The 27,832-nt window shown below is 51.0% G+C and overlaps 7 protein-coding genes and 2 non-coding genes across 9 annotated transcripts; 4 read left to right on the forward strand and 5 right to left on the reverse strand.

The window, feature by feature from the left end:
* Nucleotides 1-501: 501 nt before the first annotated feature.
* Nucleotides 502-1,702, forward strand: TRVA0_085S00100 (complex I NDUFA9 subunit family protein; the record flags this gene model as incomplete). The annotated part of the gene is made up of 2 exons (XM_076687889.1): nt 502-538; nt 606-1,702. The coding sequence occupies 2 exons, from the start codon at nt 502-504 to the stop codon at nt 1,700-1,702; spliced, it is 1,134 nt and encodes a 377-aa protein (XP_076537872.1).
* Nucleotides 1,703-1,829: 127 nt separating this feature from the next.
* TRVA0_085S00122 (uncharacterized protein) lies at nt 1,830-4,184 on the reverse strand (the record flags this gene model as incomplete). Its single annotated transcript, XM_076687890.1, has 1 exon — nt 1,830-4,184. One exon carries the CDS (start codon nt 4,182-4,184, stop codon nt 1,830-1,832), a length of 2,355 nt encoding a protein of 784 aa, XP_076537873.1.
* An 846-nt stretch (nt 4,185-5,030) lies between these two features.
* Nucleotides 5,031-7,346, reverse strand: TRVA0_085S00144 (uncharacterized protein; the record flags this gene model as incomplete). Its single annotated transcript, XM_076687891.1, has 1 exon — nt 5,031-7,346. One exon carries the CDS (start codon nt 7,344-7,346, stop codon nt 5,031-5,033), a length of 2,316 nt encoding a protein of 771 aa, XP_076537874.1.
* A 1,582-nt stretch (nt 7,347-8,928) lies between these two features.
* Nucleotides 8,929-9,918, forward strand: TRVA0_085S00166 (uncharacterized protein; the record flags this gene model as incomplete). The annotated part of the gene is made up of 1 exon (XM_076687892.1): nt 8,929-9,918. The coding sequence occupies one exon, from the start codon at nt 8,929-8,931 to the stop codon at nt 9,916-9,918; it is 990 nt and encodes a 329-aa protein (XP_076537875.1).
* Nucleotides 9,919-9,982: 64 nt separating this feature from the next.
* Nucleotides 9,983-13,724, reverse strand: SMC3 (cohesin subunit SMC3; the record flags this gene model as incomplete). The annotated part of the gene is made up of 4 exons (XM_076687893.1): nt 9,983-13,458; nt 13,504-13,542; nt 13,585-13,660; nt 13,710-13,724. 4 exons carry the CDS (start codon nt 13,722-13,724, stop codon nt 9,983-9,985), a joined length of 3,606 nt encoding a protein of 1,201 aa, XP_076537876.1.
* Nucleotides 13,725-15,481: 1,757 nt separating this feature from the next.
* Nucleotides 15,482-16,972, forward strand: TRVA0_085S00210 (uncharacterized protein; the record flags this gene model as incomplete). The annotated part of the gene is made up of 1 exon (XM_076687894.1): nt 15,482-16,972. The coding sequence occupies one exon, from the start codon at nt 15,482-15,484 to the stop codon at nt 16,970-16,972; it is 1,491 nt and encodes a 496-aa protein (XP_076537877.1).
* A 2,968-nt stretch (nt 16,973-19,940) lies between these two features.
* On the reverse strand, nt 19,941-20,059 carry TRVA0_085S00221. The gene has a single exon (XR_013062110.1). It is a non-coding gene; the product is annotated as a ribosomal RNA (ribosomal RNA).
* Nucleotides 20,060-20,062: 3 nt separating this feature from the next.
* tRNA-Arg(TCG) lies at nt 20,063-20,135 on the reverse strand. The gene has a single exon. It is a non-coding gene; the product is annotated as a tRNA-Arg (tRNA).
* A 4,729-nt stretch (nt 20,136-24,864) lies between these two features.
* On the forward strand, nt 24,865-27,425 carry TRVA0_085S00254 (uncharacterized protein; the record flags this gene model as incomplete). Its single annotated transcript, XM_076687895.1, has 2 exons — nt 24,865-25,436; nt 25,631-27,425. 2 exons carry the CDS (start codon nt 24,865-24,867, stop codon nt 27,423-27,425), a joined length of 2,367 nt encoding a protein of 788 aa, XP_076537878.1.
* Nucleotides 27,426-27,832: the final 407 nt, after the last annotated feature.

Consider the following 27,832-nt stretch of genomic DNA (forward strand, 5'->3'; position numbering starts at 1 on the left):
TTCTTCTTCTTCTTCTCTTCCTTCTTCTTCTTCTTCTCTTCCTTCTTCTTCTTCTTCTTCTCTTCCTTCTTCTTCTTCTTCTCTTCCTTCTCCTTCACAGATCGATCCTTCTTTTTTGAGGTCTTCTCAAGTGCTACCTCCTCCTTGGCCTTCTTCAACTTCTTCAACTTCTTCAACTTCTTTTCCTCTTCCTCCCTGCTATCACCAACATCCTTCCGCTTAGATCCCATTTTCAATTGACCTTCCCGTAGTTATGCAATGTCGCCAGATCTAGCACTTGCAAAAGATAGCTATTGTGTGTAGTCAGTTTTTCATTTTTGGTTTTCCGGGACGGTAATTTGTCAAGATCCTCCCAACCCCATACCCTCCCAATACCCGCGCGTTTGACCAATCACTAGAGAGATTTTTCACCTTTCCACACGAAAAAGCCCTTTCCCTCGAAGCTCTCACGGTTTTCAGGCTCTTTCGCGGTCTACGAGAACAGATAAATACATAGAAAGAATGCTCCGGGTGAATCTAAGAGCTGGTGCCGCCAGAGGTAAGTCAAAATCCGACAAATTGCGGAATTTTGAGGAGTGATTTTTTGGCTAACAAAGTGCGTATAGCGGTCCCAAGCCTTCGACGGTCTATCCAGACTTTCGACAATGTCCTTGATTCCGATATTAACATTACTCAGAGCGGTAAGACTATTCTGTCGTCCGGTACCGGCGGTCGATCCTCGCGAACGGGCTACACGGCCACTATTTTCGGCGCCAATGGCCTGCTCGGAACCCATCTGGTGTCCAAGATCGCCAAGCACGGCACCATCACCGTAGTGCCATTCCGAGAGGAGCTGGCCAAGCGACACCTCAAGGTGTGCGGCGATCTTGGTGTGGTCAATTTCATGGAGTTTGATCTGCGAAACGTCAAGTCCATTGAGGACTCTGTCAAGCATTCCGACATTGTCTTCAACCTCATTGGACGGGACTACGAGACCAAGAACTTCACCTACGACATGGTTCACGTAGAGGGCGCTCGACGAATTGCCGAGGCCGTCAAGAAGTACAACGTCTCGCGACTCATTCACGTCTCGTCGCACAGCGCCGATATCAACTCGAGCTCTGCGTTCTACCGATCCAAGGCCAAGGGCGAGCTGGCGGTGCGGGAGCTGGTTCCAGATGCCACCATTGTGCGACCGGGCCCTCTCTTTGGCAACAGTGACCGGTTCCTCAACTCGTTCGCCTCGAGCAAGTTCCTGCTCTCCGCCAACAACAACCAGGAGACGGTGCGACCGGCCTACGTCATTGACGTTGCTCGGGCGCTGGAAAAGATTGCATTTGACGACTCGACTGCCGGCAAGACGTACGAGCTATACGGCAAGGAGTACACCGTTAAGCAGATTGTGCAGATCATCCGAGATGCCACTTTCAACGACATTCACGAGGTCAACCTGCCAAAGGAGCTGTACCAGTTCATTGCCAAGCTGACCCAGTTCATTTACTGGCAGACTACCTGCCCAGACGAGGTTGAGCGAATGTTCATCAACCAGATTGTCAGCGAGAACGTCGAGACTTTCGCCTCGCTGGGCATCCAGCCAGAGACCATTGAGGATAACGCTGTGCGACTCGTGCGACACCATCGATCTTACCTCACCATGCGGGACAACTATGAGACTGATGCTCAGCGACGAAAGGAGCGAGAGTATGTCCGAATCACTAAGTAAATAAATGTTCTCATGTGGTTTGTATATGTAGTAGCATGATGATTAAACTGACTTTTGTAATTTTCAAGTAAAGAAAAATTCGATCAAGACAAATAAATAATCGTATCTTACACGTTGGAATCGTAATCTAGGGTCTAGACTCTTGAGAGGTCATTATGGAGTCGGATTTTGGTTTGTCGCTGAATGGTGGAAGGGCTGGCTTGGTCGGATTTGGTGAGCTGGAAGGGTTCGGAGAGTTGGACGGATGAGATAGGTGTCCGTTGCCAACCTGGGGCCGAGAACCGTTCTGTGACAACTGGGTTACTGCATTAATTGGTTGAGGCGGGGATTGTGGGACTGTTTGACTTTGAATTGGTGGTGGCTGCGAATATCCAAAAGCCTGTCCCGGTTGCTGCTGGGCCGGTAGGCCCGATTGCATTGGTTGCTGTTGAACAGCACGACTAGCGGGTCCACTAGTAACTGACAAATGGACAGATTGACTAGATGGTAATTGACTAGTAACTGGTGGTTGTGAATACCCCGCAGCATGTACTGGCTGAATCGGCTGGCTTGTGATTGCTGGCTGGGCATATCCAACAACCTGTACTGGTGGGACTGGTTGACTGGCTGGTACCTGTGGCTGTTGGTATCCAATACCCTGTTGTTGTTGACCGTCTGGCCAGTAACCTTGCGGCACGGGAGCCGGATACTGTGGAATTTCTTGGGTTGCCGGATATTGAGAAGTTCCCTGAGTTGCCGAATATTGAACGCCCTGGGTTGCCGGATATTGCTGGGCCACAGAAAACGCAGAAGGTACTGGCCTGTTCTTCGGCAGTTTGAGCACTACAACCATGCGCTGACCATGCTCGCCCACAGGAATATCATTGTCTCCAATCTCAATTCCACTTGCCGCCTTGCCACGAAGCCGCGCCGACTGACGGACGCCAGCGCCTCGAGCAATACCAGCATTAATATCTTCTTCGTCGACATCGTCATCATCCGGGTTGAACTCCTCACCGTCATTCACCGCCCCAGTGTCGTCCTCTTCCTCGCCAAAGTCAAAGTCGTCCACGTTGTAGTTGATGCGCCTGCCCCGAGTCCGGCCAGCATACCGTCCCTCGCCGCTACGAACCTGTGCAAGCTCTTCGATCTGCTGTCGTTTCTTTTCTTCCTTTACCAGTACCTTGTATCGCCGAGACTCAGACTCTCGCAGCAGCGGCAGCACGCGCCCAAGCTTCTCGCGCAGCTTTTGAGCATCCTCTGAGCTGTCCTCGGCTAGTGCCCCTTGAGTGATGAGCTGCTCAATTCCATCAGCGGTCGAAGCGACAGACTTCCAGCTGAAATAGCGCAGGTACGGATTCGTCGTCCTGTACAATCTAAACTCCGTATCGCCGTAACCTTGCACAAAGAAGTACCGGCGCCTTTCGCTATCCATGCCAATTGGTCCAACGTCTACGCCTTCTAGGACCTCTTCACCACCGTTCTCTTCCAGATCATCCTCCCCTTTTTCCTCCTTGAAGAAGCGGTCCAGCGCTCCGTGCATGGCAGGGCGGCTACGCGTCTCGTTGACAATGGCCTTGGCCTGCTCGTTGTTCGCCACAGTCCATAGAGTAAGCATCCTCAGCACCTCCACTCTATGTTGCCAGGAGAGGGGAATGATGACATCTGTCTTGTATTTGGCTTTGAGCTTCATGTGACGCGGCCATGCTTCGCTGACACCAAGAGAGGGTAACAGGGCTTGGAGCTCTTCCAAAGCCCGCAAATACTTGCCGTTCTCAACGGGTTTTTTTCGGTTCAAAACAAGCGTCAACAGACGGCAGAATAGCGCCTCGACTTCAGGTGAAAAGCCTTCGGACACCTGTACACCGCGTTCAATATCCTGCGGCCCGAGGCGCGGGATGCCTTCAAACAGGCTGGGGAACTGCTCCTGGAACAGCACGATCTGTGCTATACTGGGCGAATTAGCCGGGATGTCTTCGTCAGCCTCGGGCTGTTGGTTGGTTAGCTCACTATCAGCCAGCCACGGAACGTCCTCGGGCTCGAGAATGGCTTTGGCTTTCTTGGGCGGTGGTTTGGGCTGTGTTTTTGGCTGTGGCTTTTTGGAATGCGCGGCGGGGACAGTGAGTCGCAGCTTTACCGGCTTCTTCTTGGGCTCTTCCTCCTTTTCAAGCGATTCGTCTGCGGCGAACTCTTCAAATGTCGTTTGCCGCCTCTTTCGTTTGCTTCGCCGTAGAGAAACTTGCTCCTCTTCGCTCGATCCGGGGTTTTCCTTGTCGCCTGTCATTTCAACGTCGCTGTCCACACCGGACGACGCTGCCATGCTGGGCTCAACGCTTCTCAATTTGGACTTTGCGCTCGGGGATTCGACTTCCATTTTGGACTCTGCGCTTGGAGATTCGACTTCCATTTTGGAGTCTACGCTTAGAGATTGGTCCCAGTCGACGCTTGGAGATTCGTCAATTGGCGCGGTGGATTCACGCGCCTTATCCTCAGTCGCGCTCATTTCTCGCTCTTTCTGCACTTATCTGAAATTGATCTCTACTTTGCCTAAGCTGGATTAGTTCGTCGTCCCGATATCGTGTAGGTACCGAGTATATGTTGCGGTAGCGGAGTAGACTCCCAAACGGATATGGGGCTGCAAAAAAATATCCAAGGAGAAAAGCTCCTGATTGATACGTATTCTTCTTCGCCACCTTCACGGAAAACAGAGAGTAGTTGTGTTGATGAAGAAGGAGAAAAGGACTTAATTAATTTTTTTCCCTTACGCGTGTTGTACGACACGCGCCCAACTCTCACCGCCTCTTGGTCCGATCCGTCAATACACATTGCAATGCACCTCCGCGAAGCAGAGTCCCGGGAGCTCGAGGGCCGGCTCTCGAATACGCCTCGCTACCACTGCAGTACTTCATAGGAGAAACCAGCCAGAGGTCCCCAATAACATTCCTTCCCATAAACAATTGCTAATACATCACAGCTAACAATTCTGTTATGCCACTGCTGTACCAGGTAATCCGTTCTGCTTTGTATACACGGGCCATTCGAACTAGCATGGCCTGGGCGGGCTGCTTACCACTGCGTAGAACTCTACGATCCGTTACAAAACACAACTATTTATATAAATATTATATATCATACATTGACAGAATATTCATGTTTCCTAGCGTCTTCTGTTAGGATAGTATCTAGTTAATGCCTTCCGACAGGTTCGTTGCTCGATATATTTGGTAGTACTACTACCGTTATATCGTATCTGGTACCAAGGTAGGGTGGGCACATACCTATGCTAATATTCACAACTACTACATACACACATATACATAATGAAGAATTTGGAATGCTAAATAAATAATTATTCGCCAACCGACTCATGGTCCTGGCCGTTTTGGTGGTCCTCCTCGCCATGCTGCGGCTGCTGGTTCGAGTACAGCTGAAACGCCTCGTCCGTGAAGAGCGCGTCAAACGAGAGCAGCGAAGGCTTAGCCGGGTCGAGGAACGTGTACGGCTCGCCGCCGACTCCCGAAGCCGATGCCACAGCCACCGATGCGGCGTCAGCAGCCGCAGCAGCCGCTTCATCTGCGGCTGCCTGAGCCGCATCCTCGGCCGACTCCTCAGCACCGTCGCCGCCAAGAGACTGTAGGCTCGGTTCGATAAACATGTTGAGGTCGTTACGCAGCAGGTTCTCGTCGGCCGAGGCGAGCCCCAGGCTGACGTCGACGGCGTCCTGGGCGAGATCAGCGGATGAAGTCGGCGTGCCGAGCATGCGGGCGATGGAGTCAAGTGTCGGAGGCTTGGGCTGACTGACATACGGCTTGAGAGGCGAGTGGATCGAGCCCATGTCGCCAAAGAGGCGCTCGGTGTCGACGGCGCTGACGACGCACGACTCGAGCCGCACCGCCAGCCGCGACAAGTCAGCATGATCCGTTTTAACAAGCGGCTCCCAGTAGAAGGTTTCCAACGACTGGTCGGCGAATCGCATGTCTGTGAAAGGCCAGATGTCCTCCGTCATGTAATTGAGCAGAGACTTGGTGACCTCGGTCGTGTCGCCGCCAAACAGCTTCTTGTACGCCTCCTCACACGCCTGGTACGCCGTCTCGGACACAGCAGTGTCCTTGCGGAACAATGCGCGCTTGACGAGCGGATCGAACACCGTCGCCAGGATGAGCAGCCGCACGTCCCACGTCTTGAGCCGCTTGTCGAGTTGCGCACGGAAGTCCGCGTCGACGAGAGCCGGGCTGTCGCGCGCCAGCTTGTCGACGACGCCGTACAGCTTAGCAGCGTGTGGCAGAACCATGCGCAGCCGCGTGCCGTTGGCTGCCACCGACTGCTCGTAAAACGCCGCCATGAGCGCGGCGAGCGCGTAAATGGCGTTGAGCCTTGCCAGCACGCCGTCCTCATCGAGCCGCGCCCGTAGCAGCTCGGCCAATTCCCGGCGCCGCACTGCCTTGTCCGGGGGCAAACTGGGCAGCGCCGCACTATGCGGCTCAAGCTGAGCCGCATTGTCGAGCGGCACGCGTATGTCGTCCCACGAGTTGAGCACCACCCGCAGGCACGCCGTCGTCGCGGCCCACTTGGAGTCGAGCCGTAGCGGGAATGCGACCGGCGGCGTCGCCGACCCCAAAACGCCGGCGAACAGCGATGCGTCCAGGTAATGGCTGACAAACGTGATCAGCGCGTTGCACAGCGATACCATGCTGTGACCCTGGTCAATGACCCCCAAACAGTCGCTGGCCAAATAGTTGAGCTCCTCGTCGTAGCACTTGAGGAACAGCGTCTCCGGTGGGAAGGTGTACCCGCCATCGCTGTTCAAGTAGCGCGCCGCCGACTTGGTCACGACGACGCCGACAATCTTCGACGCCAGCTCAATGTGTCCTGTGATGTCTGATAGGCTGGCGTGCAGCTCTCCCGGACTCTTGGACGCGACGTCCTTCCACTCCCAAGCCAACGACTTCCCGGGCGGGGTCCGCATTACAAACGCAAACACCTGGCGGTTGGCGCAATTGAACCAGCTGTCGAGCGTCAATGTCAGCTTCTTGCAAGTGTTGAGCTCCTTCATGACCTCACTGCGTAGCTGCATATCGGCGGCCTTCCAGATGCGGTCCGCCAGCGCGTCGCGGGTCGGCAGTAGTCGCGGGTCGCTCTTGAACGCCGGATTGACGTGCTCCAGCAGCTCGCGGAAGCACCGGTCCTCGACAGCGCTGAACGGCAGCCCCAGCGACACGAGCGTCTGCAGTAGCAGCCGCTCCATCTGCTCCGTCCACGCCGCAGTGGCACGCGGTACATGCGACCCATCGCTGCTGCGCTTGGCCGGGACGAGCGCGCCGCCCCAGTACGCTGCCGGCCGCGGTGACGCCGCATTGAGCCCCGCCGCCATGGCGTCCGCCGTCGTCACACTGATATTGAGCTCTGGGTGCGGCGCGTGCGGCGCGTGCGGCTTGAACCGCCCCTGTTGCTGCTGTTGGTGCAACTGCTGTGCCGGGCTCAGTGGGATCTGGCCCGTGTAGTGTCGGCACACGTTGAGGTGCCTCAGAACCGCGTCCGTTCGCGATACAAAGTGCACCTCCTGGCCAGCCTCGCGACAGTGCCGGCACGCGACCTTGAATTCCGACTTGTTCGCCCGCCCGACCCGGATCGTGTGCTTGTCCACCAGCTCGCTTCTCCGTCCCATTTTATCTTATCGCGGCCCGAAGATCAGCCCTTCTTTTCCGCACGGTAAACGTGTCACGGCAAACTGCAAAATTTTCCACGCGGAATTCGTCGCTTTTGGGAGAAGCCCCCGACGGTTGGGTTTCCTCACGGTATCCGGCCTGTCCGCGCGCCGTCCTTCCAAAGTGCCCAAATTGAGGCCTTACCAATACCGTTTCTGTCGGCGAATGTACGGCAACATTTACGGTACTACCGATCATTGTACTAGTATTTGCGCTTCTGTAGGCCAGTTAACTAGCTATAATCGGTATTCCAATTGATCCGCTAGAGTGTGGTTACAAGCGGAAGAAATTTAGTACTTAAAGAGGCCAGCGCCTAAATGTGGCTGCTTCGCGGAGATCTGCTGCTTTGTATGGTATTCAATAATCCACTAACTGTGTTATAGTTTATATATAATTACCAGTGGAGTCAATTGGTCCACTATAGCTCATATGACTACCAATAGAGCCTATTTAACCGTGGTAGTATGTTGAGGGGCCAGCTCCTTAAAAACTCCTCATGCCACCGCGGAATGTTAGTTTAAATTGTATCGGTAGCATATTTTAATCGACTCACGTTACCCGGTAATGTGTATACCAATAGAGCCAATTGAGTACGAAGGGACCACCCGCAAAAACATCCCGCGGCTCCTCTTGGGAAAATCTGCAGCTTCACTTTTACGTATTCAATTGGATTGCCAATGATAATTAACGGAATAGCAGCATAGACATTATGGACCATTTAGTATCGCTGTTATAATATTTGGGGCCCTTCTAGTGCATCAACTGACGCAAGATTTCTATAACCAAAACCGCCGTTCCCTCTTGGCTGCTCTATTCTACTATTATTTGAATTATTAAGTAAGATCTTCTATCCAATAGCAGTAATACTGGTATATTGATTTCCCGTCCACTGGCTGGGCGTGATCGGTATATTTCGATCTAATCCGTGACACGACCCAATATGCAATGACAGATCCCAATGAATTCAGTTTCTAGTTGAACCTTTACTCGGTTACTCAGTTACTCAATACCGGTACTCAATTACTCAATTGCTTTTTGGCTATGGGCCTGATAACATAGGTGTGTATTAAATACCGGGTAGTTAACTAATGTCCCACAGATGTACCGTTAGATACCCGTTAACTCAACATATAACAAGGGCCGTAGAGTCTATCTGGCTGTTCCACCATCTTTTGTGCTTACAGTTCTTTCAAATTAAATACCGATAGACAGCCAGTGCTTATCAATTCGTCTTCTATGATTGGCCAACACGAGCCATAATTGCCCCTGAACTACGAGCTCTCCGCGAAGCGGAGCCATGGGGGGTTTGGGGGGCTGGCCCCCCAAGTTCACAGCAATCCAGCGTATTCACTTGGGTTCATATTAGGTGGTACGACGATGTCGGGAGACACTCGTACAGCAGTGTCGTAGGCGGGATGATGCACGTCGCGATGTAACGTCGGTGAAGCCTCCCCCACACTCTGCAGGTTACAACGCGAAAGATAGTACAGCACTATAATACCGAGTCTATCTCCACTTAGAAGCCACGCACAATAGACCATAATGGCTAGAGATATCACTAGAGATGTGGTGCGAGGCCTGACGGTGCTCGAAATGGAGACCGTCAACAACAGCGACTGGTGGCTGCTCGGCCATGCCGACGTCAATGCCCACAAGATAACCTACGCCGACACAGTGTTCCCCAACTTCGTCTTCCTGTCCGGTATGTCCCCCGTGTCATGGAAGCGTGGTGTGAGTCTCGTAGGCCTGGGGCTCGCCTACAACGGCCTGGGGGTACTCAAGAGCGGCAGGGACTACCAGCCGCGATACGTCGGCGTGCTCCAGCGGTCGGGCCTGGCCATGGCGATTACGGGGCTGCTGCCCTCGATGTGTCCGCGGTATCAATTGGCCCTTTTGGGTCTGTGGACGGCGGGGACAGTTCTACTGGCTAAGAACCCCAAGGAACCGTTTGCTACCCCACAGGACACCGCCCAGACGAAGATTGACACGGCCGTGTTTGGCTCAAACAGCCTGTACCGCCCGGAGTACGACCCTGAGGGTCTTCTCGGCGCCCTGACAACTGCCGTCACTGCGTGGTTGGGCTACTACTACATGCACTTCTATCCGGAGGCCGGGGTGAAGGAGTCTCTTCAGCTGGGCGGCGGCCTCATTGCTATCGGTTCGGCGTTGGCAATTACTCTACCGCGGTTCTTCCCCGTGTCAAAGCCGTTCTGGACCCCGTCCTTTACATTTATTGCCGGCGGTTACAGTGTGCTCAAGTATGCCGCCGTCTCGGCCGCCTTGCCGTACCTTCCAGGACCGGTCAAGTACGTGCTCACCTGCCTGGGCCGTCGAACAACTGAGGTGTTCTTCAGCTCCGCCATCCTCCAGCAGGTTCAGCGACGATGGAACCTGTGGGACCGGGCCAAGACCTGGCTCGCCCAGTACATCGGTGTCCGGGGCGCTGATCTGACGCTGGTCATGCTCAACAACGCATTGATGGCCTTCCTCGCCGTCCAGTATGTCAAGCACGGCATCCGCATCAAGCTCTAATTATGTATCAATTAAATATATTAGCAAATTGGCTTATCCTCGAGATGGTTAAATATATTAGTAATTATCTCCTAGAGGCTCCTTCGATAAACTTCATCGCCACGTCCTCAGTGATCTTGGACACCGAAGACATGTTGTCTTTGAAGGACACACCAAAGAAGCTGTCTGCGACATGGAGCATCTCCGGTCTGAAGGTTGTGCAAATGAATTGGCCCTCATCCTGGGTAGAGAGCTCCTTGATCATGTTGGCGACGGCGGTTCGATACTGGGTGTCGAGATTTGCATCAACCTCGTCAAAGAGATAGAACGGCGCCGGGTCGCATTTCTGGATGGCAAAAATGAGAGCCAAGGCACACAGCGACTTCTGTCCGCCGGATAACTGCTCAATTCTCAGTTGCTCATCGTGCTGGCTATTGAACGAAACGACAATGTCCACGCCAACATAATTCTCAACAGAAACCGTCTCTCCCTCCTGGGCCTGAGACTGACTCTGGCTCGATTCGTCTGAGCGTCGCTGCATTACAAGGCTTCCGCCGCCGTTCGGTACCAACTTCTTGAAGATATCCGAAAAGTATTTGGACACCTGTCTAAATGTTCGCGTGATGGCTTCGTCTTTTCGCTGGTCCAGAGTGAGAATAAGATCGTTGATAGACTTTTCAGACTCTACGAGCTCCTCTCGTCGCTCCAGCAGGTCGTCTCGCTTGCTGACAAAGTTTCCATGCTGCTCAATTGCCTTCTTGTTGACATATTTGTAGCCCTTGAGCTCCTCGTTCAGTTGCTGGTTGCGCTTAATCAGGTCCTCAGTCGCTGTTCTCTCGTACCGCGCCAGTGAGTCCTCTGGAATGACGCCAAGCTCTCGCACCCGGGAATTCATCTCGTCTCGCCTCATAGAGAGTTCTGCCTTCTTGGCCATTCGCGTGTCAACTCGCTTTCGGTGTCGCTCAATGCTTCTACCAACAGTCAGCTGCTCGTCTCGCAGCTTGGCTAGCTCGTCCTCGAGCCCGGCGATCTCCTTTTGGATATCCTCCAGGTCTCGGTCAAGCATGTCGACACGTGCGCCGGTCTCTCGCTTCTGTTCCTCAAGTTGCGCCAGCTTGTCCTGGACTCCCTGCGTCGAGCTCGAGACCTCCGACGTCTCATCAACCGTCTTTTGAAGCGAAGTCAGCTCGTTCTGCAGATACGACTGTCGAGGGTAGAGAGTTTCGCGCAGCTCAAACTCGTAATTCGACCGTGTCTCTCCCAATTCACTCACCCTCTTTGACAGCTCCTGGACGCTTGCTTGGAGGGAGGGCAGCTGCCGCTTCGCGTTCTCAAGCTCCTGCGTTTCACTGTCGCTCAGCGACTTATTAAAGCCGGACGCCAAATCTGCCTCATGGGCCGCGATTTCAGTCTCATGAGCGAAAACGCTACTCTTCATGGAACTCAACGTCTCCTCTTTGCGCTCAATGAGGTCACTGAGCTGCAAGAGCTCGCGCTTCTTCTCTGCCATGTCGCCACGAGTGCTCTCAATCTTTGAATGGTAGGTCTGGATTTGGCCCTGCACGCGGTGGCGCTCGTCGAGAACCCGCGTGATCTCCTGGTCCTTACGTCGAATCTGAATCTGCAGCTCTGCCAGCTCCTGCTCTCGCTGAGTCAGTGCCTCTCTGGCTTCCTGCAACCGCCGCACGGCGTCCATTCGCGACTTGCGTACGTCGTGGAACCCGCCGGACACTACACCTTTGCTGTCAAACCGGTCTCCAGAGAGCGTGATGAGACTCAGACCGTTCTGAGCGAATTGTCGGCTCGACTCGAGGTCTCGGCACACGAGGGTCTGACTAAATACCTGTCTGACGGCTCTGGCAAACTGATCGTCGTATTGTAGTACCTCTATCATGGGAATAGTGTACTCGTTTTGTGGATACTCCTGCAACCGTGGGTTGAGACGATTTAACGGCATAAACGTGACTCTTCCGCCTTTTGTCCGCTTCAGCTCGTCCATAATGTTCGTAGCAGTCTCGTCGGAGTCGACTACGACATGGAACAAGCTATTTCCTGCTGTCACTTCAATTGCCGTCTTGTACTTGTTGTCAAAGTTTATCAGCTCGGCCACCGTGCCGTATACACCGGTGAGCTCCTTCTGGCGGACGATTCGCTGAACCGAGTTCAATCCGCGGTACATTTCTCGGCTCATGGTCTCGGCAAACCCTTGCTCCGCCTTGCGCAGGTTAGTTCTAATAGTTTCCAGCTTTGAGGTCACCGTGTTCTCTTCCCGCCACAGTGACCGCTTTTCGTCCTGGAGGGACTGTTCCTGGGCGAGCACGGTGGATTCTCCCTGTTTGAATTGCTTGTTTTCCTCATCGAGTTCCCTAAGTTTGGGCTCCAGTCCGTCGATATACGTCTCGCACTCAGTGCGCTGCTGCCTGATATCGGTGACGTCATTTTGTAGCTCGCCAATTGCCTTGCGGCGTTGCTCTACAGTTTGGCGCAGCTGTTGGATCTGGTCGTTCAGCCATGCTTCGTACTGCTGCGGCGAGTCGAACCGTGCACTCTGGCCCTGCTTCACCTGCAGATGTTCTTTTCGCGCGCTGAGGGCGTTAATCTCATTCCACTGCTCATTCTCCTGCCGCTTAAACTCCTCATACTCCGGGGTAATTCTTTCCAGTTCGGCGGAAATACGCTCGATATCCTGCAGCGTTTTGTGCAGTTCTCCCTCTACGCGCGTTTTGTCTTCGAGAGCTGCAGTTTTGTTAGTAGTATAGTCGCTCAATTCAAGTTCTCCCTCGGCGTACCGCTGCATAGCAGACTCGTAGTCGGCATGGGCCTGCTGTTGCTCGAAATGCATATTCTGGATCCGTTCGTTAAGCTCATTTACCCGATTTTCGCGCTCAACTGCAGCCTCTTCGAGCTGGTACAAGTGCTCACTCGCCTGGCGACTGATCTCGGCCCCATCTGCCAATTCCCTTTCGAGATCCATGAGCTTGTCTACGATATTGTTAATTTCACGGTTCAGCAGGGTGTAATCGAGGCACCGCTTTTCGCGGTCTCGCACTTCGTAGTCTTCGAGAGCCTTTGTCTCCTGCTCCAGTTCGTCCATCTGCTTTCTAATTGAGTCCAGGGACTCGTCAATCTGCGCCCGCTTGGTCTGGGTTTCGTTCATAATGGCCAGCGACCGCGTCCGCTTGGACTCGTATACCTCTGTTCCGGCCACCTCTTTCAGCAGCTTGAGTCTATCGGCGGCCTTGGCATTGGTCAGAGCAGTCACTCGTCCCTGGGGCACAATGTAGTACGGATTGGCCTGCGAGAACCCTGCGTTCTCCAGCAGGTTTGCAATCTCCTGCTTGCTCGAGCTCTTCTTATCAAGCGAGTAGTCGTCCTTCTTGAGACCCACTGTTCTCCGGATAACGACCTCCTCGTTCGCGTCGATCAGCCGTCCGTCGGAATTGTCGAACACGATCTCCACGTATGCTGTCATGACCTGGTTACCGGCGCCGTCGTGCAGCAGCTGTGACCGGTCTTCTTTGCCCAGAGACTTGTAGGCATCGCCTAGCACGAATCTGATTGCTACCCGCAGGTTAGCCATTTATTCAAAAACTGAGTTTAACTTACCAGCAAAGAAATTACTCTTGCCTGATCCATTCCGTCCCACTGTTCTGTTAGCCTAATGATGATCTTGCCTGTCGCACGTACCCACTACGTTGTTATGGGGGCTAAACGGCCCGGCAATCGTCTCATTCTTGTACGATTTGAACCCTTGGATGACAATCTGACACAGACAATTAGCAAATTCCTCACCAGAACCGCTCCAAACATACCCGTTTAATATGCATCCTCGCCGCTTACTGGATAACAAAGATGGAAAACGCGTCGCCTTGGGATAATTTACCCCCGACGCCACGCGTTTATTGCTGCGCACGCGTAGCGTTGCATAATTTACGCTTCCCAGCGTATAACACAGCACGTATGTCGCGAGTGCGATACATTGGATGGGGCTCAATTGACTGGATTTGATATTATTGAATTATGTACTTGTATTGTGTATCGGGTCTTCTAACCTCAGGCCACCCATAGGATGCTAATTGATTATTCATTCATTCAGAGCACATAAGAGAACCTCCGCGTAGCGGAGTCCAAAGAGGGTTTGGGGGCGACTAGTCCGCCCATTACTACTGTACTGTACTAGGAGAAAGTGTGTATTCGAGGGCCAGCCCTCAAGCTCTCGTAGTTGGGGGCTCTGCCCCCAAACCCCCCATATCTTGGGAGACGACGCCTGGTAACAACGTTACAACCTTTTCGTTACACTGTAACAAACTCTCAACCCATAAGACGAAACTGCTGTTACACAAGCCTAACAAAAACTCCGATGCAGCCCAAATCTCTGCGAAGCGGAGCCCCAAGGGGGCTTGGGGAGACTCCCCCCCCCTCATTACCACTAATTGTAGTGGTGTATTATTGTATTAAAACCGAGATCTCTAGGTTACTTCGATGAGCCCTCCGCGAAGCGGAGCTACAGGGGGTTGGGAGACTGGTCCCCCAAGTGCTACAGTAGTACTGAAGTGATGAAGCGCAGTGGAGGGGCTTCGGAATAACTCATTCAGCCGCACAACGCCGCAGATAGTGAGGCACGAGAATTACCGTTCTAAACCCCGAGATTACACCATAGCCGAGAAACCACCCCTGCGGGGGGTGGCGGAAAATACCCGATATTAACAATACTGCCGTAGCAAAGCAACGCCGAGGACCGTTGGTATCTGTTGTTGGTTGTGTGTGATTTGTTGAATATTGGGGATACCCGGAGAGGGGAATGCAGCATCTCCTCCGAAGGTACGCGAGGCGATGAAGCCTACGCGCGGTCCCATGAACTCACCGGAGAAATCATTGTACGAGCCCAGGACATTCGCTGGAGGTGGCTCCCGGAATCGGCCGAAACTCGCCTTGGTTGAGGTTGGTAACCACTTTCAAGTACCCATTATGCCCTGAGGCGGACGGATCAATTAGAGCGGCGTGCGATAGGTCTCAACAAAACTGGTTACACTACCTGTGGGTCAGTTTGACCCACTACCTCGATATAGAAGGCGACTATACGTACTGCTATCTATGGAGAGTGATCTCGGCGCTGCTATCTGCCCCTGCTTCTTTCTTTTTCGGGCTGTAATGGCCCTGCCTTTAATGGCTCTCTCTTCGATGGCGGCTTTTCCCAACAAGATTTGTTGTTTTTTTCATTTTCCAGGCTTGCGCCGATCGTCTGGGCCGTGGGAGACGCGTTGAATTTTTCACCCCAATTTGATACATCGAGGTAGAGGGCCACCGGCTGCTACAGCTGCGGCTGGACGAAGCGGCATGGCACCGCAGTTACATAGACCCTACGTAGTTAAACGTGTGTAGTCAACCAAAAAAAAAATAAACCGCATATACCACACACCATTGTGCTACAGGAGGTTCGGATTTTCCCCTCCCATTAGGCAGCGAACCCCTCTCCATCAAAAAGCCTCACGCATTTTCCACCTTGGCCTTTTTTCACTTTCCTTTATAACCGTTTGCAACCGTCAATTTTTTCGTTACATTCAAGGTTATTATAGTTTGAAATATGTCGGCCAAGTCAATTCACGAAGCTGATGGCAAAGCATTGCTGTCGTACTTCCTGCCACGGTCCAAGGTGTACTCCGAGAAGGAGCCGCTGACCGCCTTCCAGGCGTCGACGCCAAAGCTGGCGAGCCTCACCTTCGAGTCCGAGGCCGAGATCGCCCAGGTCATCAAGCAGGCCGAGGAGACCTACCCATGGCTCACTGCTCCGGGCGCTAAGTTCGTCGCCAAGCCAGACCAATTGATCAAGCGACGAGGCAAGTCCGGCCTCCTGGCGCTCAACAAGACGTGGGAGGAGGCCAAGGCGTGGATCGCCGAGCGAGCGGCCAAGCCAGTCCAGGTCGAGCACGTCACCGGCACGCTGCGCACCTTCCTCGTCGAGCCGTTCGTACCCCACGAGCAGGAGCACGAGTACTACATCAACATCCACTCCGTGCGAGAGGGCGACTGGATCCTCTTTTACCACGAGGGTGGCGTCGATGTCGGCGATGTTGACGCCAAGGCGTCCAAGATTCTCATCCCCGTCGACATTGTGAACGAGTACCCATCTAACGAGACCCTCATCAAGACTCTGTTCAGCAAGTGCCCAGAGTCCCAGCACCAGACCCTCGTCGACTTCGTTAACCGACTCTACGCCGTCTACGTCGAGCTGCAGTTCACCTACCTCGAGATCAACCCGCTCGTCGTCATCCCAACCGCCTCCGGCGTCGAGGTGCACTACCTCGATTTGGCCGGCAAGCTCGACCAGACCGCCGAGTTCGAGTGCGGTCCAAAGTGGGCCGTCGCCCGATCCCCAGCCAACCTCGGCCAGGCGGTGTCCAGCACCGCCTCTGGCAAGACCAACGTCGACGCCGGCCCACCAATGGTCTTCCCAGCGCCATTCGGCCGAGAGCTGTCCAAGGAGGAGGCCTACATTGCTGAGCTCGACTCCAAGACTGGTGCCTCGCTCAAGCTCACCGTGCTCAACTCCAAGGGCCGAATCTGGACTCTGGTTGCTGGTGGTGGTGCCTCCGTCGTGTACGCCGACGCGATTGCCTCCGCCGGGTTCGCCAGCGAGCTCGCCAACTACGGTGAGTACTCGGGTGCTCCAAACGAGGTTCAGACCTATGAGTATGCCAAGACCGTGCTTGATCTCATGACCCGAGGCGAGCCTCACCCAGAGGGCAAGGTGCTCTTCATTGGCGGTGGTATCGCCAACTTCACCCAGGTCGGCTCCACCTTCAAGGGTATCATCAGAGCGTTCCGAGACTATAAGAACCTGCTCCAGACCCACAAGGTGCGAATCTATATCCGACGTGGTGGTCCAAACTGGCAGGAGGGTCTGCGACTTATCAAGAACGCTGGTGAGGAGCTCGATTTGCCAATGGAGATCTACGGTCCAGACATGCACGTCTCTGGCATCGTGCCATTGGCTCTGTTGGGCAAGCGACCAAAGGGCGTCCAGCAGTTTGGCGCTCCTTCCACTACGCAGCCATCCACTCCTCTGAGTCTTTAAATGTTGACCTAACCATACACGCGACTGTGTAAAAAGCCACTCTAGAAGTTTAATTATTTTATATTATTTTTTATCCACCGGTATTTATAATAATCTCAATCTTGCTATCCGTCGATCTTTTACCGTCTTTCTTCTCCATCATCTTTCATTGTCATCATTCATCATCCATCATCATCATCTTTTATCTCCATTCAGAGTCATCCACAATGATGGCAAAGCCAAGCTCGGCTACGCACTCAGCGGCATTACAGCCGTGTAATATGCTTACTGGCTTGTATGCGCTGTAGGTGCATGTCAATTTCTGCACACCAGCACGTACTGTATATAATATGCCGTTGTGAAATATGAATGTTCCCACAGTGCGGAAGTATCTGCATACGCTCATTGTACATGTAACCAGCAAAAACATGCATTATGCAGTGGTCAGCCTATGCATGCATAATCAATTGTGCATCTCTTAGCGTTAGGACAACTTTTCAAGGATAGGCATTTGAATACGTATTTAACACCTGGATTGCTTTATTATATTTGTTCTTAACGGACCGTTTTCCTCGCGCTAATAGTACCGCTGATGAAATCGGCCCCATCTGTGTTCATTTGGAAACTTGTAATACCGGTACTATATTAAAACCTCATATACTAAAATTGGCCGTCCTTCGCCTTGGAATCAGCTTTATTGTTATTACTGTTGAGTGAATGGATCCTTATCCATTCTTTCCGTAGCAGCTACTGATTGTGTGTTAGAGACTTGGTCCCCGGTGAGTTCCTGCATTACTGTCTATTTGCTTACTTTTCCAATCATGGGAAACTCCTCCTTTTATCTCTCACTCCATTGCCGGACCGGTACTCCTCGGTTCCTCTCTTAACCGGTATTCCTCGGTTACTCTCCTAAACGCTATACCTCAGCAATTACCTTATTTATTTGTCTCTGGGCAGTCTCTGGGGTGAGACACAGTGCTCTCCATTTTTTATCTTCTAAGGACCTATTTTTGTAATAAATAAGTGAATACGAGTCTATTAAAAGCCTATAATCTGCATCTGTACAGTGGGGTTTTATCTTTACGAAGCTCACTACTGCTGAAAACGTAGTACCGGTATCTTGTGCAATTTTTGCACGATGTACCTGCGGGTATACACTAATTATGACACTTGCTGTCCTACTTACAAAAATTCATTGAGAAGGACCTTTCAATATATTCATATAACTTACCCAAAGTTACCGGCAACACAATAAGCTTGACCTATTAGTGTGAAGGCTGAGTCCAGGCGTCGTACAGTATTTGTACAAAAATTCCATACTGGTAATGCCCTGAGACGAATTCATGCCAATTGCATCTTGTGACTAGTACGTTTTGTTGCGTATCGTTGACATTGGAAAGCGTCTTTGACACTATCAGCATTGCATATTATTGTAGACTCCATATTTGGAGATGTTCTATCTGTATTAGCTTAAGATCCTTTGCGAAATGCACTTGAGATAAAATGTGGTTTTAAATTACCCAGCTAAAATATGGCAGTCTAAGTTATCGTCCAAGTCACACTGAATAGAGTCCCGACATTGTAAAAGGCAAAAAAGTGTTGAAAAAAGATTACTCATCTGGGCATGATGTGCATGTTGAGGCATAGCGGTTCGGTAAGTGACCGGTGTGGACAGGCTCGGTGAGTGACCGAAGTGAAACGGTTCGGTGAATAGCCGAGCTGCGGAATCGGAACATCGGCGATGAAGCGAAGGAGAACCACACCGGTGGCATGAAAGATAAATTGAGGGAAGTTCCCATGATTGGAGAAGTAAGCAAATAGATAGTAATGCAGGAACTCACCGGGGACCAAGTCTCTGACACACAACCAGTAGCTGCGACAGAAAGAATAGATAAGGATCCATTCATCTAACAGTGCATTGCAATGTTTACATGGTATTTTCTGGCAATATCACGTACTCCACAGAGTGCGTGCCGTGGTATTCCCATACATTTTGGAAGAGGCGTTCCGGGAAAATCCCTAACTATAGGTTTTCAATATTGCAAAGCACTGAATTCACTCGGAAAAATAACTATTATAATATTATAATTATACAGTAATGCAGGAAACGCATGCTCAGGTGCTCGAACACGTGCAAATTTCTGTTGTGAAGGTAGTTGGTGAGCCAGAAGTTGAACCCGACCTCCCTCAAAACATGGGTCACGGAAACCTGTGCGAGCACGCAAACTTCTGCACGCACTAGGAAAAGGAAGATGTGCGTGAAAAAGATTTTTCTCTTCATCCACGCTTTATTAGAATAAAGTAAGTCAAGCGATGAGTGTTGGAGGTTAGAGAATAACGCACCAGGAAATACCTTAAGCGTATGCACCAAAGAACGTGGAAAGTCCTGCGGCTCAGCCGTAAAGGTAGACTCCTTGGAGCGCGCGCTACTCGGAAGTACGGCACGAGTATAAATTTGCACTAACCATCTTTTACTCCTTTCCTTCTCTACCGTCCTTAATATAGACATTTCCGGTACTCGTGTCTAACTTTGTACTTTTGTATAAATTAGGGTCAGATATAATGTGTAATTTATATTTGACTTCCAACACCCAGGAGCCATAATAGGAATCTATTGTCTAGATCTATTTAGCCTCCAACAATGAGTGAAGAGAAGAATAAGTATACTGAAGCGATACATATAGATCTAGTGCCAGCTACAATTGGGGACAATTGAGAATATATAGCTAACAGATCTTTATTATTAGAGACCTTCTAAACTGTTACAAATAACAATTTCATACAACTCGAGTTCGATCGATGTACATATATGCATGTACACGCATGCCATGCATGCATAGGCTCCATCACGAAATTTCATCGATCTCCGCTTTGAACGCCCAATGTTCGACTTTAGTGCGGCTGAAGCCGCATGAGCCGCATAGATATATGCGCGACAACTCACAATCGTTTCATAGATAATGCACGAAAATGCATTGCATGCAAAAAGCTACAACACTCGCTGTTCCCGCGTTGTCTCCAACCGCGGTACTTGGACGAGCTCTCAGGTGCTTAACTGCTGCCGATCGAACGAGAGACGGTGTTGCCACCTGGATATGGTCGTAGCTAGACCGATGTCGACAGGACTCGAACCTGCAACCTTTGGAGCCGAAATCCAATGCGCTCTCCATTGCGCCACGACACCAATTTGTTGAAAAAATATTTTCTGTGGCATTGTCACTTAGATATTCAAATCACGTGAAAGTCACGTGATTTTCACATGCGAAAAAAAGCAAATAGATTTCAGAATAAATGCTAATATTTGTTTTTTCTTCGCTATTCTATAGCTTTAATTGCCTCGGACAAAGTAATGACCTGTGTAAATACCTAGTGACATTAGCACTGTCATGTTTGACTGGCTGGATGCTTACGCGAACGCAGTTATTCGCTACATTTTGCATGACTACCAGATCGTTTGACGCCATGGTTCCTCAATGAACGAATGAATCATCTCTGTTTCGGGCCCGTTGCCACTCTGTCACCAAGTTAGGCTTATATATTACATAGTACATCAACATAATTGTCCGCTAAGCAGACATTTCTATTGACATATTATAAATCAATGAAAATCAAAAACATTTGGTTGATGGGGCCGGTTTCCTTAGCGCCGAGGCGCTAATGGCACGAGGGAAAACCCTTTCTTCAAGAGCAATAACAGGTGGAACATCATAGATGACACCGCTCCCGCAAAATACTGGGGAAAAGACCTGTGCCAGCCACCCAATTGTGGGAATCCATCTAATGAGTTTGTCGCGGTATAGAGTTCCAGAAATCAGCCACCGCCATCAGGCCCTCCTTCGTAATGAGCAGGGTCTGAAGACTGAGATCTGGCAAGGAATTGAAATACTTCGCTCGCTGGTCCTCGTAGTCAGTGCACTGCAACAACCTTTATCTCAATTAGCCACCCCTCAATAAAAGATGACGAGACAGTGGATTTCTGCTCACATTTCAAAGTATTCTTATAGGCATTAACTCTGAAATGGAGCATCTCTATGGTCAGTGGAAAAAAAAAGTTCTCGAGACAGTTGAATAGGATAAAGGTTACAATGGGCGAGTAATTAGACCACAGCATTTGCACTGCGGCCTTGGCCATGAATTTTAACGCATTGCGTGGCGAGATTAGATGATTCGCCAATAATTTGAACCATTAAGGGGTCCTCTGACGCTTCTAAGTCAGAATCCATACGAGAACGCGATGGCTCAAAATAGCGAATAACTATTCAATTAATGTTAACTTAAGCAAACTTCGAATAAACATTATCAGGCCCAATTGAGTTTAACAGTCGAGCGGCGTCGCGTTCTACAAAATATTGAGCCGCCCGTCGAAATTTTACAAAGGAGATGAACGACTTCTTATCTGCTATGGAACTGCTGTAATCCCCTTCCTTAAGGGCCACCTAAGAGTGCATGCGTGCATGCTATAAGAGAATTGAAGTATCATGTAAAGTTTCTTATTCACGATGAAATTACTATGTCCCTTGGATACCGGGTCACTTAAAAGTGCGTGCGTAAGAATCGAAGTGTGATGTAACTTTTCTTATCCGCGATGGAACTGCTGTATCCCTTGAATGCCCATGAACACTAGGCACCTAAAAATACGTGCATAAGCTATAAGATAGTCGAAGTATCATGTAAAGTTTCTTATCCACGATGGAGTTACTGCAATCCCTTGGTTACTGGGTCACTTAGAAGTGCATGCATAAGCCATAAGAGCATCTAAGCATTATGTACAAAGTTGATAGCATATGCACCAACCTTGATCGGCTCCATGAGTTTACCAAGAGTTATAAAAATGCTTTCAAAAATCTAGCCCAGCACAACTCACGAGAATGGTTGAAGCGGGTCATTACAAGGAGTCCTGTGATTTAGAATTGATGTGATGCTCATCGTTAATTTCACCCGTTCTTATCGCAGAGCTACTCATCTATATATGGTGATTGGCAACAAGATCATGGTGAAGAAAAGTGATGAGCAGTTAGTTACTTTTGATTATCATCGCATCAATCGCAGTTTTCGTATAGCTACATTGTATTACAGTAGCACTTTTGGCTGCTGGACGCGTACTTTGCCGGGGGTGCATATGTAAGTGTCGATTCCTCCGAGACCCTAATAATCGATCTCCCATCGCCGAGACGGCATTCAAGGGACATGCACTACTCATGGCAGATCGATGCTACGAGTATGTGTAGTATGGATTACAATACCGTGAAAAATTTTAAGCAGGGCAGTAACTTATTGACTATAATATTACCAAGGAATTGGAAGGAGTCGTGTTGGGTACTGTGGACCCTAGTCTCAACAACTCCTGCGTTATACATGTACGATGTAGATAGCACAGTATGATGAACGGCAATAGCGGACTCCAATGTCATATTGACTCAATAGGCAGTGCGAGACGGCCAAGAATGCGCGGGAAGCGAGAAAGATACTGCCAATACTTACAGCAACCGAGGCAATATGGCAAGATTGGCAAGGCACATCAAGTTGACCGCCTCGTTGATGCAATACAATTGGACGGTTCAAGGTTTTAATTCGAGCCGCGTGATCGTAGGATTGGCGCCCGTTTCTTTGTGTACATTCCCCGTGGTCTGGCTCGCTTACCCCCTGGACGTGACGAACATGTCTATGTGATGAGCCGTCAACCTGGTTTTGAATGTTTTACAGTAGTAGTGAAAAAGGGGCATATGCAATTCAAACGGCCGTGAGAAATGATCTTCCAGCTCCTTGGAATATGCCGCTATGCTACTCTTGACAAGATGCTGCGTACTGGTACCTGGCACTGAATAATAGAGCAAAGTAGCTTAAACCTGCACCAGGGCGCAAGCATATATGTAATACTGCTTTGGAGCGGACTGCAGCAGAGAGCAAAGTATAATAACATGAAGGGGGTCTTTCTTCCTGCACCCGGCCGCGGCAGAATAACAATGGATTGCAACCCTGGTCTATGATGTGCGAAAAACACACATTCGAATGTCGTCGTTAACGACTCATCGTCAGGGTGATCGTTCACTCACATGCTGGTCAATTCTTTTTTTTTTCTCAACAGTACACTACATATGCTGCAGTTCCACTGGCGTTAGCAAGGTTCGCCGCCAGGAACGCCGGGCAGCTAGCTGCACGGCTTCGGTGATTGCACAGAACGCCCCAGATCGCGCACATATCTCAGCGTTGGCCATCCCTTCTTTCGTATTTCCGAAACCAGACGCCAGCATGTTCCAATGGTATAGTTACCATTGAGCGCCCCTTCCTGTATTGTCCTCTCCTTTCTTATTATTATTTTTCGTCTTCTTCATCGTCAAAGCAATTAATTAATGTCCAAAAAAGGAATGAAAAAGGCACCAATTGAACCCTGGTTCTACAAAAGCGGCATACCGTGGATTTACGAAAGCCGATGAATCCAGACCTTGCTATAGCTGGGGAATTCCTGCCCCATTTCGTCACAATCCCGATTCCCTACTCGCGCGCGTGGGTATACGTCAACCACAGGATGCTATACAATGGGGCATAAATGTCGGGTTGAGCTAACCGGGCGCACATTAAAGGGTAGACGCACGCATTGACCAGGGTTAGCAGGATAACAATAGAACGTGGGTCACCCGGTTGTGTGCATTCTTCCTACAGCCTAGGCGCATGAGGGACGCCAGCTGCCATTGGGCAGCAAGCTTACCGGTAGATGTAAGCCTCGCCGAGGCACCAGCGCATGCCATCCACCCTCACTAATGGCGGGTGTTCTCCACTCCACCACTGCGCAATTTTTTTTTGTACGTGCTTATCATAAATGCATCCGACGTGCAATTCAGGGGTACTCAGTGAGTCTTAGAGAAAAATGGGGTATGGAAATGATATGCCAAAGTCTTGAACAGGCACCTCACCAAAACCCATGCAAGGAACAGCGCCTAAGATAAGTCAAATTCTTTTTTTGCTCCAATATTTTTTTTTTCTCCTCATGGGGAGAGAGAGAGAGATAGTACCGCTGAGTGATAAATGTCCACTAGAATGCTGCACGCTGCATGCGGACCAAATAGGAGTCAAAAAATTCAGTAAATACCGCCTAGCTAAATTATTAGGCCATTTTTTTTAAAAAAACAAGGAGCTGGATAGACGAGAGACTTCTTAGCCTGACAGGTTCATTATGAGTCGCACATGCGAGTTAGTTAGTCTAGCGATGCTGCACTGGCCGCCTTCGATACGGTGAACGCTGTACTTATAGAGCGGACGTAAGGAACGTATGGAATTCCTTAAGAAACTGCAGGACGCGCTGTACAATTACAGTAGATCGCTGTCGCGGGAGGATGTGTACTGGAAATGCAGGACAAAGCTCGCTGGAGCTGCAATTGAGTTGCAAGGGAAGAGGAGGAAGTGGAGGCGGAGGAGAGAGACGTGCCTGCCTGCCGCCGTTCCTTAAGCACGAATGGGTCGCAGCACAATGCAACTACCCTGTTTTGTCCTAAGGCACTGTTATATTAAATTTTCTTTTCGCCAGTTGTACTGTTTTTTTTTTTTTTTTGCGGGAGAGACAGACAGTTGAGGCCTCTCAGTCGTCTTATATATCACAGTCGACTTCCTGTTTCCCCTGTACCATTTACGAGCGAGCGACAGTTTTCCCCTGAACCATTTAGGAGCGAGCGGCATTTTCCCCCTGAATTATTTACGAGCGAGCGACCTTTTCCCTTGTACAACTGTTATACAATTGTTGGTGAATGCTGGGGAGTGATACGACGGTTGTTCTTTACTTGTGAACAGCGTCCTTTGAATACCCTCCTCGATTACCACGCTCCTTACCAATCTCCACACATAATTCATTTCACTTCTAGTACTCTCCTTTTAATCCCTTTTTATTGTATATTACTGAGATGCAAGCTGCTCTAGTATCCATGGGCCCCGTGAACTCTAACGCATTGAGCTCTGGAAAGACCCCAGAGCTGCTTCACAGCGACTCTTTCGCGTCCGTGGCGCCCCCAACTGCATTCGAGTATACCTTCTCTCTCCATGACCCCATAGAAGTGAACTACACGTCTACGGCACACTCCACGCCAGCGCAGGTGTCGCCCACGATACAGGACTACACGCCGCAAGACAAGTCAAACGATAAAGCTACCCGCAAGCACTCTCGGTCGTCGAGTACGATTGAGCCTCCCGCGACACTGACAAAAAAGCAATCGCGGCTGGAGCTCGGCAAGTCCCGCCAGCTTACAGACATGACCAATGTACTACCAGAAGGCATTACCGCCACTACATCAACTTATGTGGCCTCCACGCCTTCGTTTGACAAAGCTCCCAATGCATCATTCTTTAAGTCCGACTCTAAGGACTTCATCTGCATCATCTCCACCGCTGGCTCCGTCCAGTACACGTCACCTACCGTTGAGAGCCTTCTGGGGCTCCCGCTAACGGCAATGGCAGGTAAACCATTCTCCGGCTTCCTCCTGCCCACTGATCGCGACAGGTATGTTTATTCGTTCTATTTTAACAATGCTGGACTTTATGTAATAGGGGTCAATAATCCCTGTTCACATTTGACATTAGGTCCTGCATGAAGTGTTTCACTAGCGGCATGGAAGACACTCGATGAGGTACCCCCCCTCCCCCTTGCCAGCTTCCTCTTTGGTCTAATCCCTGCTAACGGAGATGTCAATTTAGGTTCAATTCGAGCGTGTCTTCGGCGATCAAAAGCTCGAGCCAATTCCAGCTCGCCGCCAAGCTTGTGTCGGCTAGCGGAGACAGTTGTGCGTTTACCGTCTTTGGCAGGCCGTACTATGACGATGCCGTTTTTTCGGCCAAGACCGCTGCCAATGTCCCCGCCTCCATTGCCAGTGGACCTCTCCAGCAGGAAAACTGCCGAGGGCTCGTGCTAAGCCTGAGACCCGCCTCGCCGGCGCTCAAACCCCTTCCGGAGTTCCCCCTGTCGACCGCTGAGCCGCCGACTGCAGGCAACCTGTGGATGCGACGACAGGCGGCGCGGAAACAGAAGAGCAAAGCACCGCCTACGCCGCTGATCAAGTCCCCAATTGTCGACACGACATCATCGGTGGCCTTCGTCAAAGCATCGACAGCAGGACACTACATCAACCGCCCAGCGTCGGCGGCGCCTGCTCTCCAGACAATCAGCGTGAATTCCCCCCCTGAGCCCGTGCGTGCCAAGTCCACCGCGACGACGCCGCTGACGGTGTCTAGCCGGTCGACTCTGGCTGCCCCAAGCCTTGCGAACAGCAGCACCGCCAGCCTGCTATCACCCACCTGCACGGTCGACAGCTCGGGCGTCATCGTGTCGACTGAGCTCGACTATAGCGTACCTGCGTCTGCCACGACCCTCAATAGCTCAATTCAGTCAGCAATGCTGGATCCTCCGTACGATGCGATGACAGGCTACTCGGACTACTTTGAGGAGCCAATGACGTACCCGCACTCGGCGACCGCGGCCTTCTTCGACTCAAGCAGCCACAATCCGGGGTGGATCCCTCACGACCAAGATTCCTACGGAGTGTATGTGCCGACATTGATACCCCATGCTCCGCCTTACGGACGCTCTTATTCGTTTGCTCAGCCGTCGGGCAGCGAGACTCTCCACATTGTGACTGTTGAAGACTCGTCGTTCTCTTCGTCTAACTCGGGTACTACTGCATCCACTTCTAACACGACGCCCATCCTCGACGATTGTGCTAAGCATGCCAATTCCGTCGCCACCACGCCGATCCAGTATCGCCATTCGACTTCCACTGGCGGGTCTTTCTATCAGTTGCCCGGTGCTGCGAACAGCTCCACTGGTGAGCTGAACCAGATTACGGCTCGCGTCTCGCTCGAGGACTCTCAGGACCCGTTATCTGGGGCGTACTGGGATAATACGACCAACAGCGAGCTTGTGTCTCCGCAATACTATCAGCAGGGCCAGGCGCTAATTATGCATAGTCCCGCTCGAGTCCTAGGCTCTCATGCGCCCAGTGGTCTTCCTCGATACCTTGATCCGAGCACGCAGGTGCGGGGCAAGAGCTATTCGCTGCCCAATGCACTCGACTCGAATGTTCTCCACAACCCATCGCGATATCACCACCACGGCATTTCGCCTACTACTAGTACTGCTTCTACTACTTCTACTTCTCAGTACCATCACCAGGGCTTCCTCCCATCCGGTAGTGCTAACAGCGGTGGCATTGACTTTAGCGGGTACAGTCTCTCTGTTAAGAAGAAGGGCAAGAAAGGCGGGTACGGTATGGCCAAGCCGCGGCGCAAGTCTAAGCACCATGAGTACGGAGTGGACTCATACAATGCGCTTACTGGCGAGACGACCCATGTGTGTGCCGAGTGTGGCGCCATGGAGTCGCCCGAGTGGCGTAAGGGCCCCAAGGGCCCAAAGACGCTGTGCAATGCTTGCGGCTTGAGATGGGCGAAGAAGACGCGCAAGGAAGAGGAGCAAACGGCATCACGGCGAAAGCATTAGATTTCCAACCATATTCGCATCACTGTATTTATCATAATATTGCATATTTAATTCATAATCTGTATATTACCATCCGCATATTTCCATCCGGGGAATTCTAGGGGTACCGGTATATTGGTACTTGACTGATGAAATTGAACTCTACCGGTACTACCTATGATTCTACTATCTATATTTACTAGATACTGGTAGAATTGAAATTCTACAGGTGTCTAGCATAGCTGTTATTGGAATTGGAATCCTGCAAGAAGACTAGTAGAAGCCTTGATAATACCAGTAGTACCGTTTCTGCCGCCATATGTGACACCCCAAAATCACACCGTGCCGCCGACGTGGGAAATATCTGTTAAGTTTTTAGAACATAATCCACGCGTAAATTCAGGCACGACTAGGACGTAGATACCAAC

This window comes from Trichomonascus vanleenenianus, assembly GCF_965637985.1.
Source record: "Trichomonascus vanleenenianus strain CLIB 3782 genome assembly, contig: TRVA0_085S, whole genome shotgun sequence".
Lineage (NCBI taxonomy): Eukaryota > Fungi > Ascomycota > Dipodascomycetes > Dipodascales > Trichomonascaceae > Blastobotrys > Blastobotrys vanleenenianus.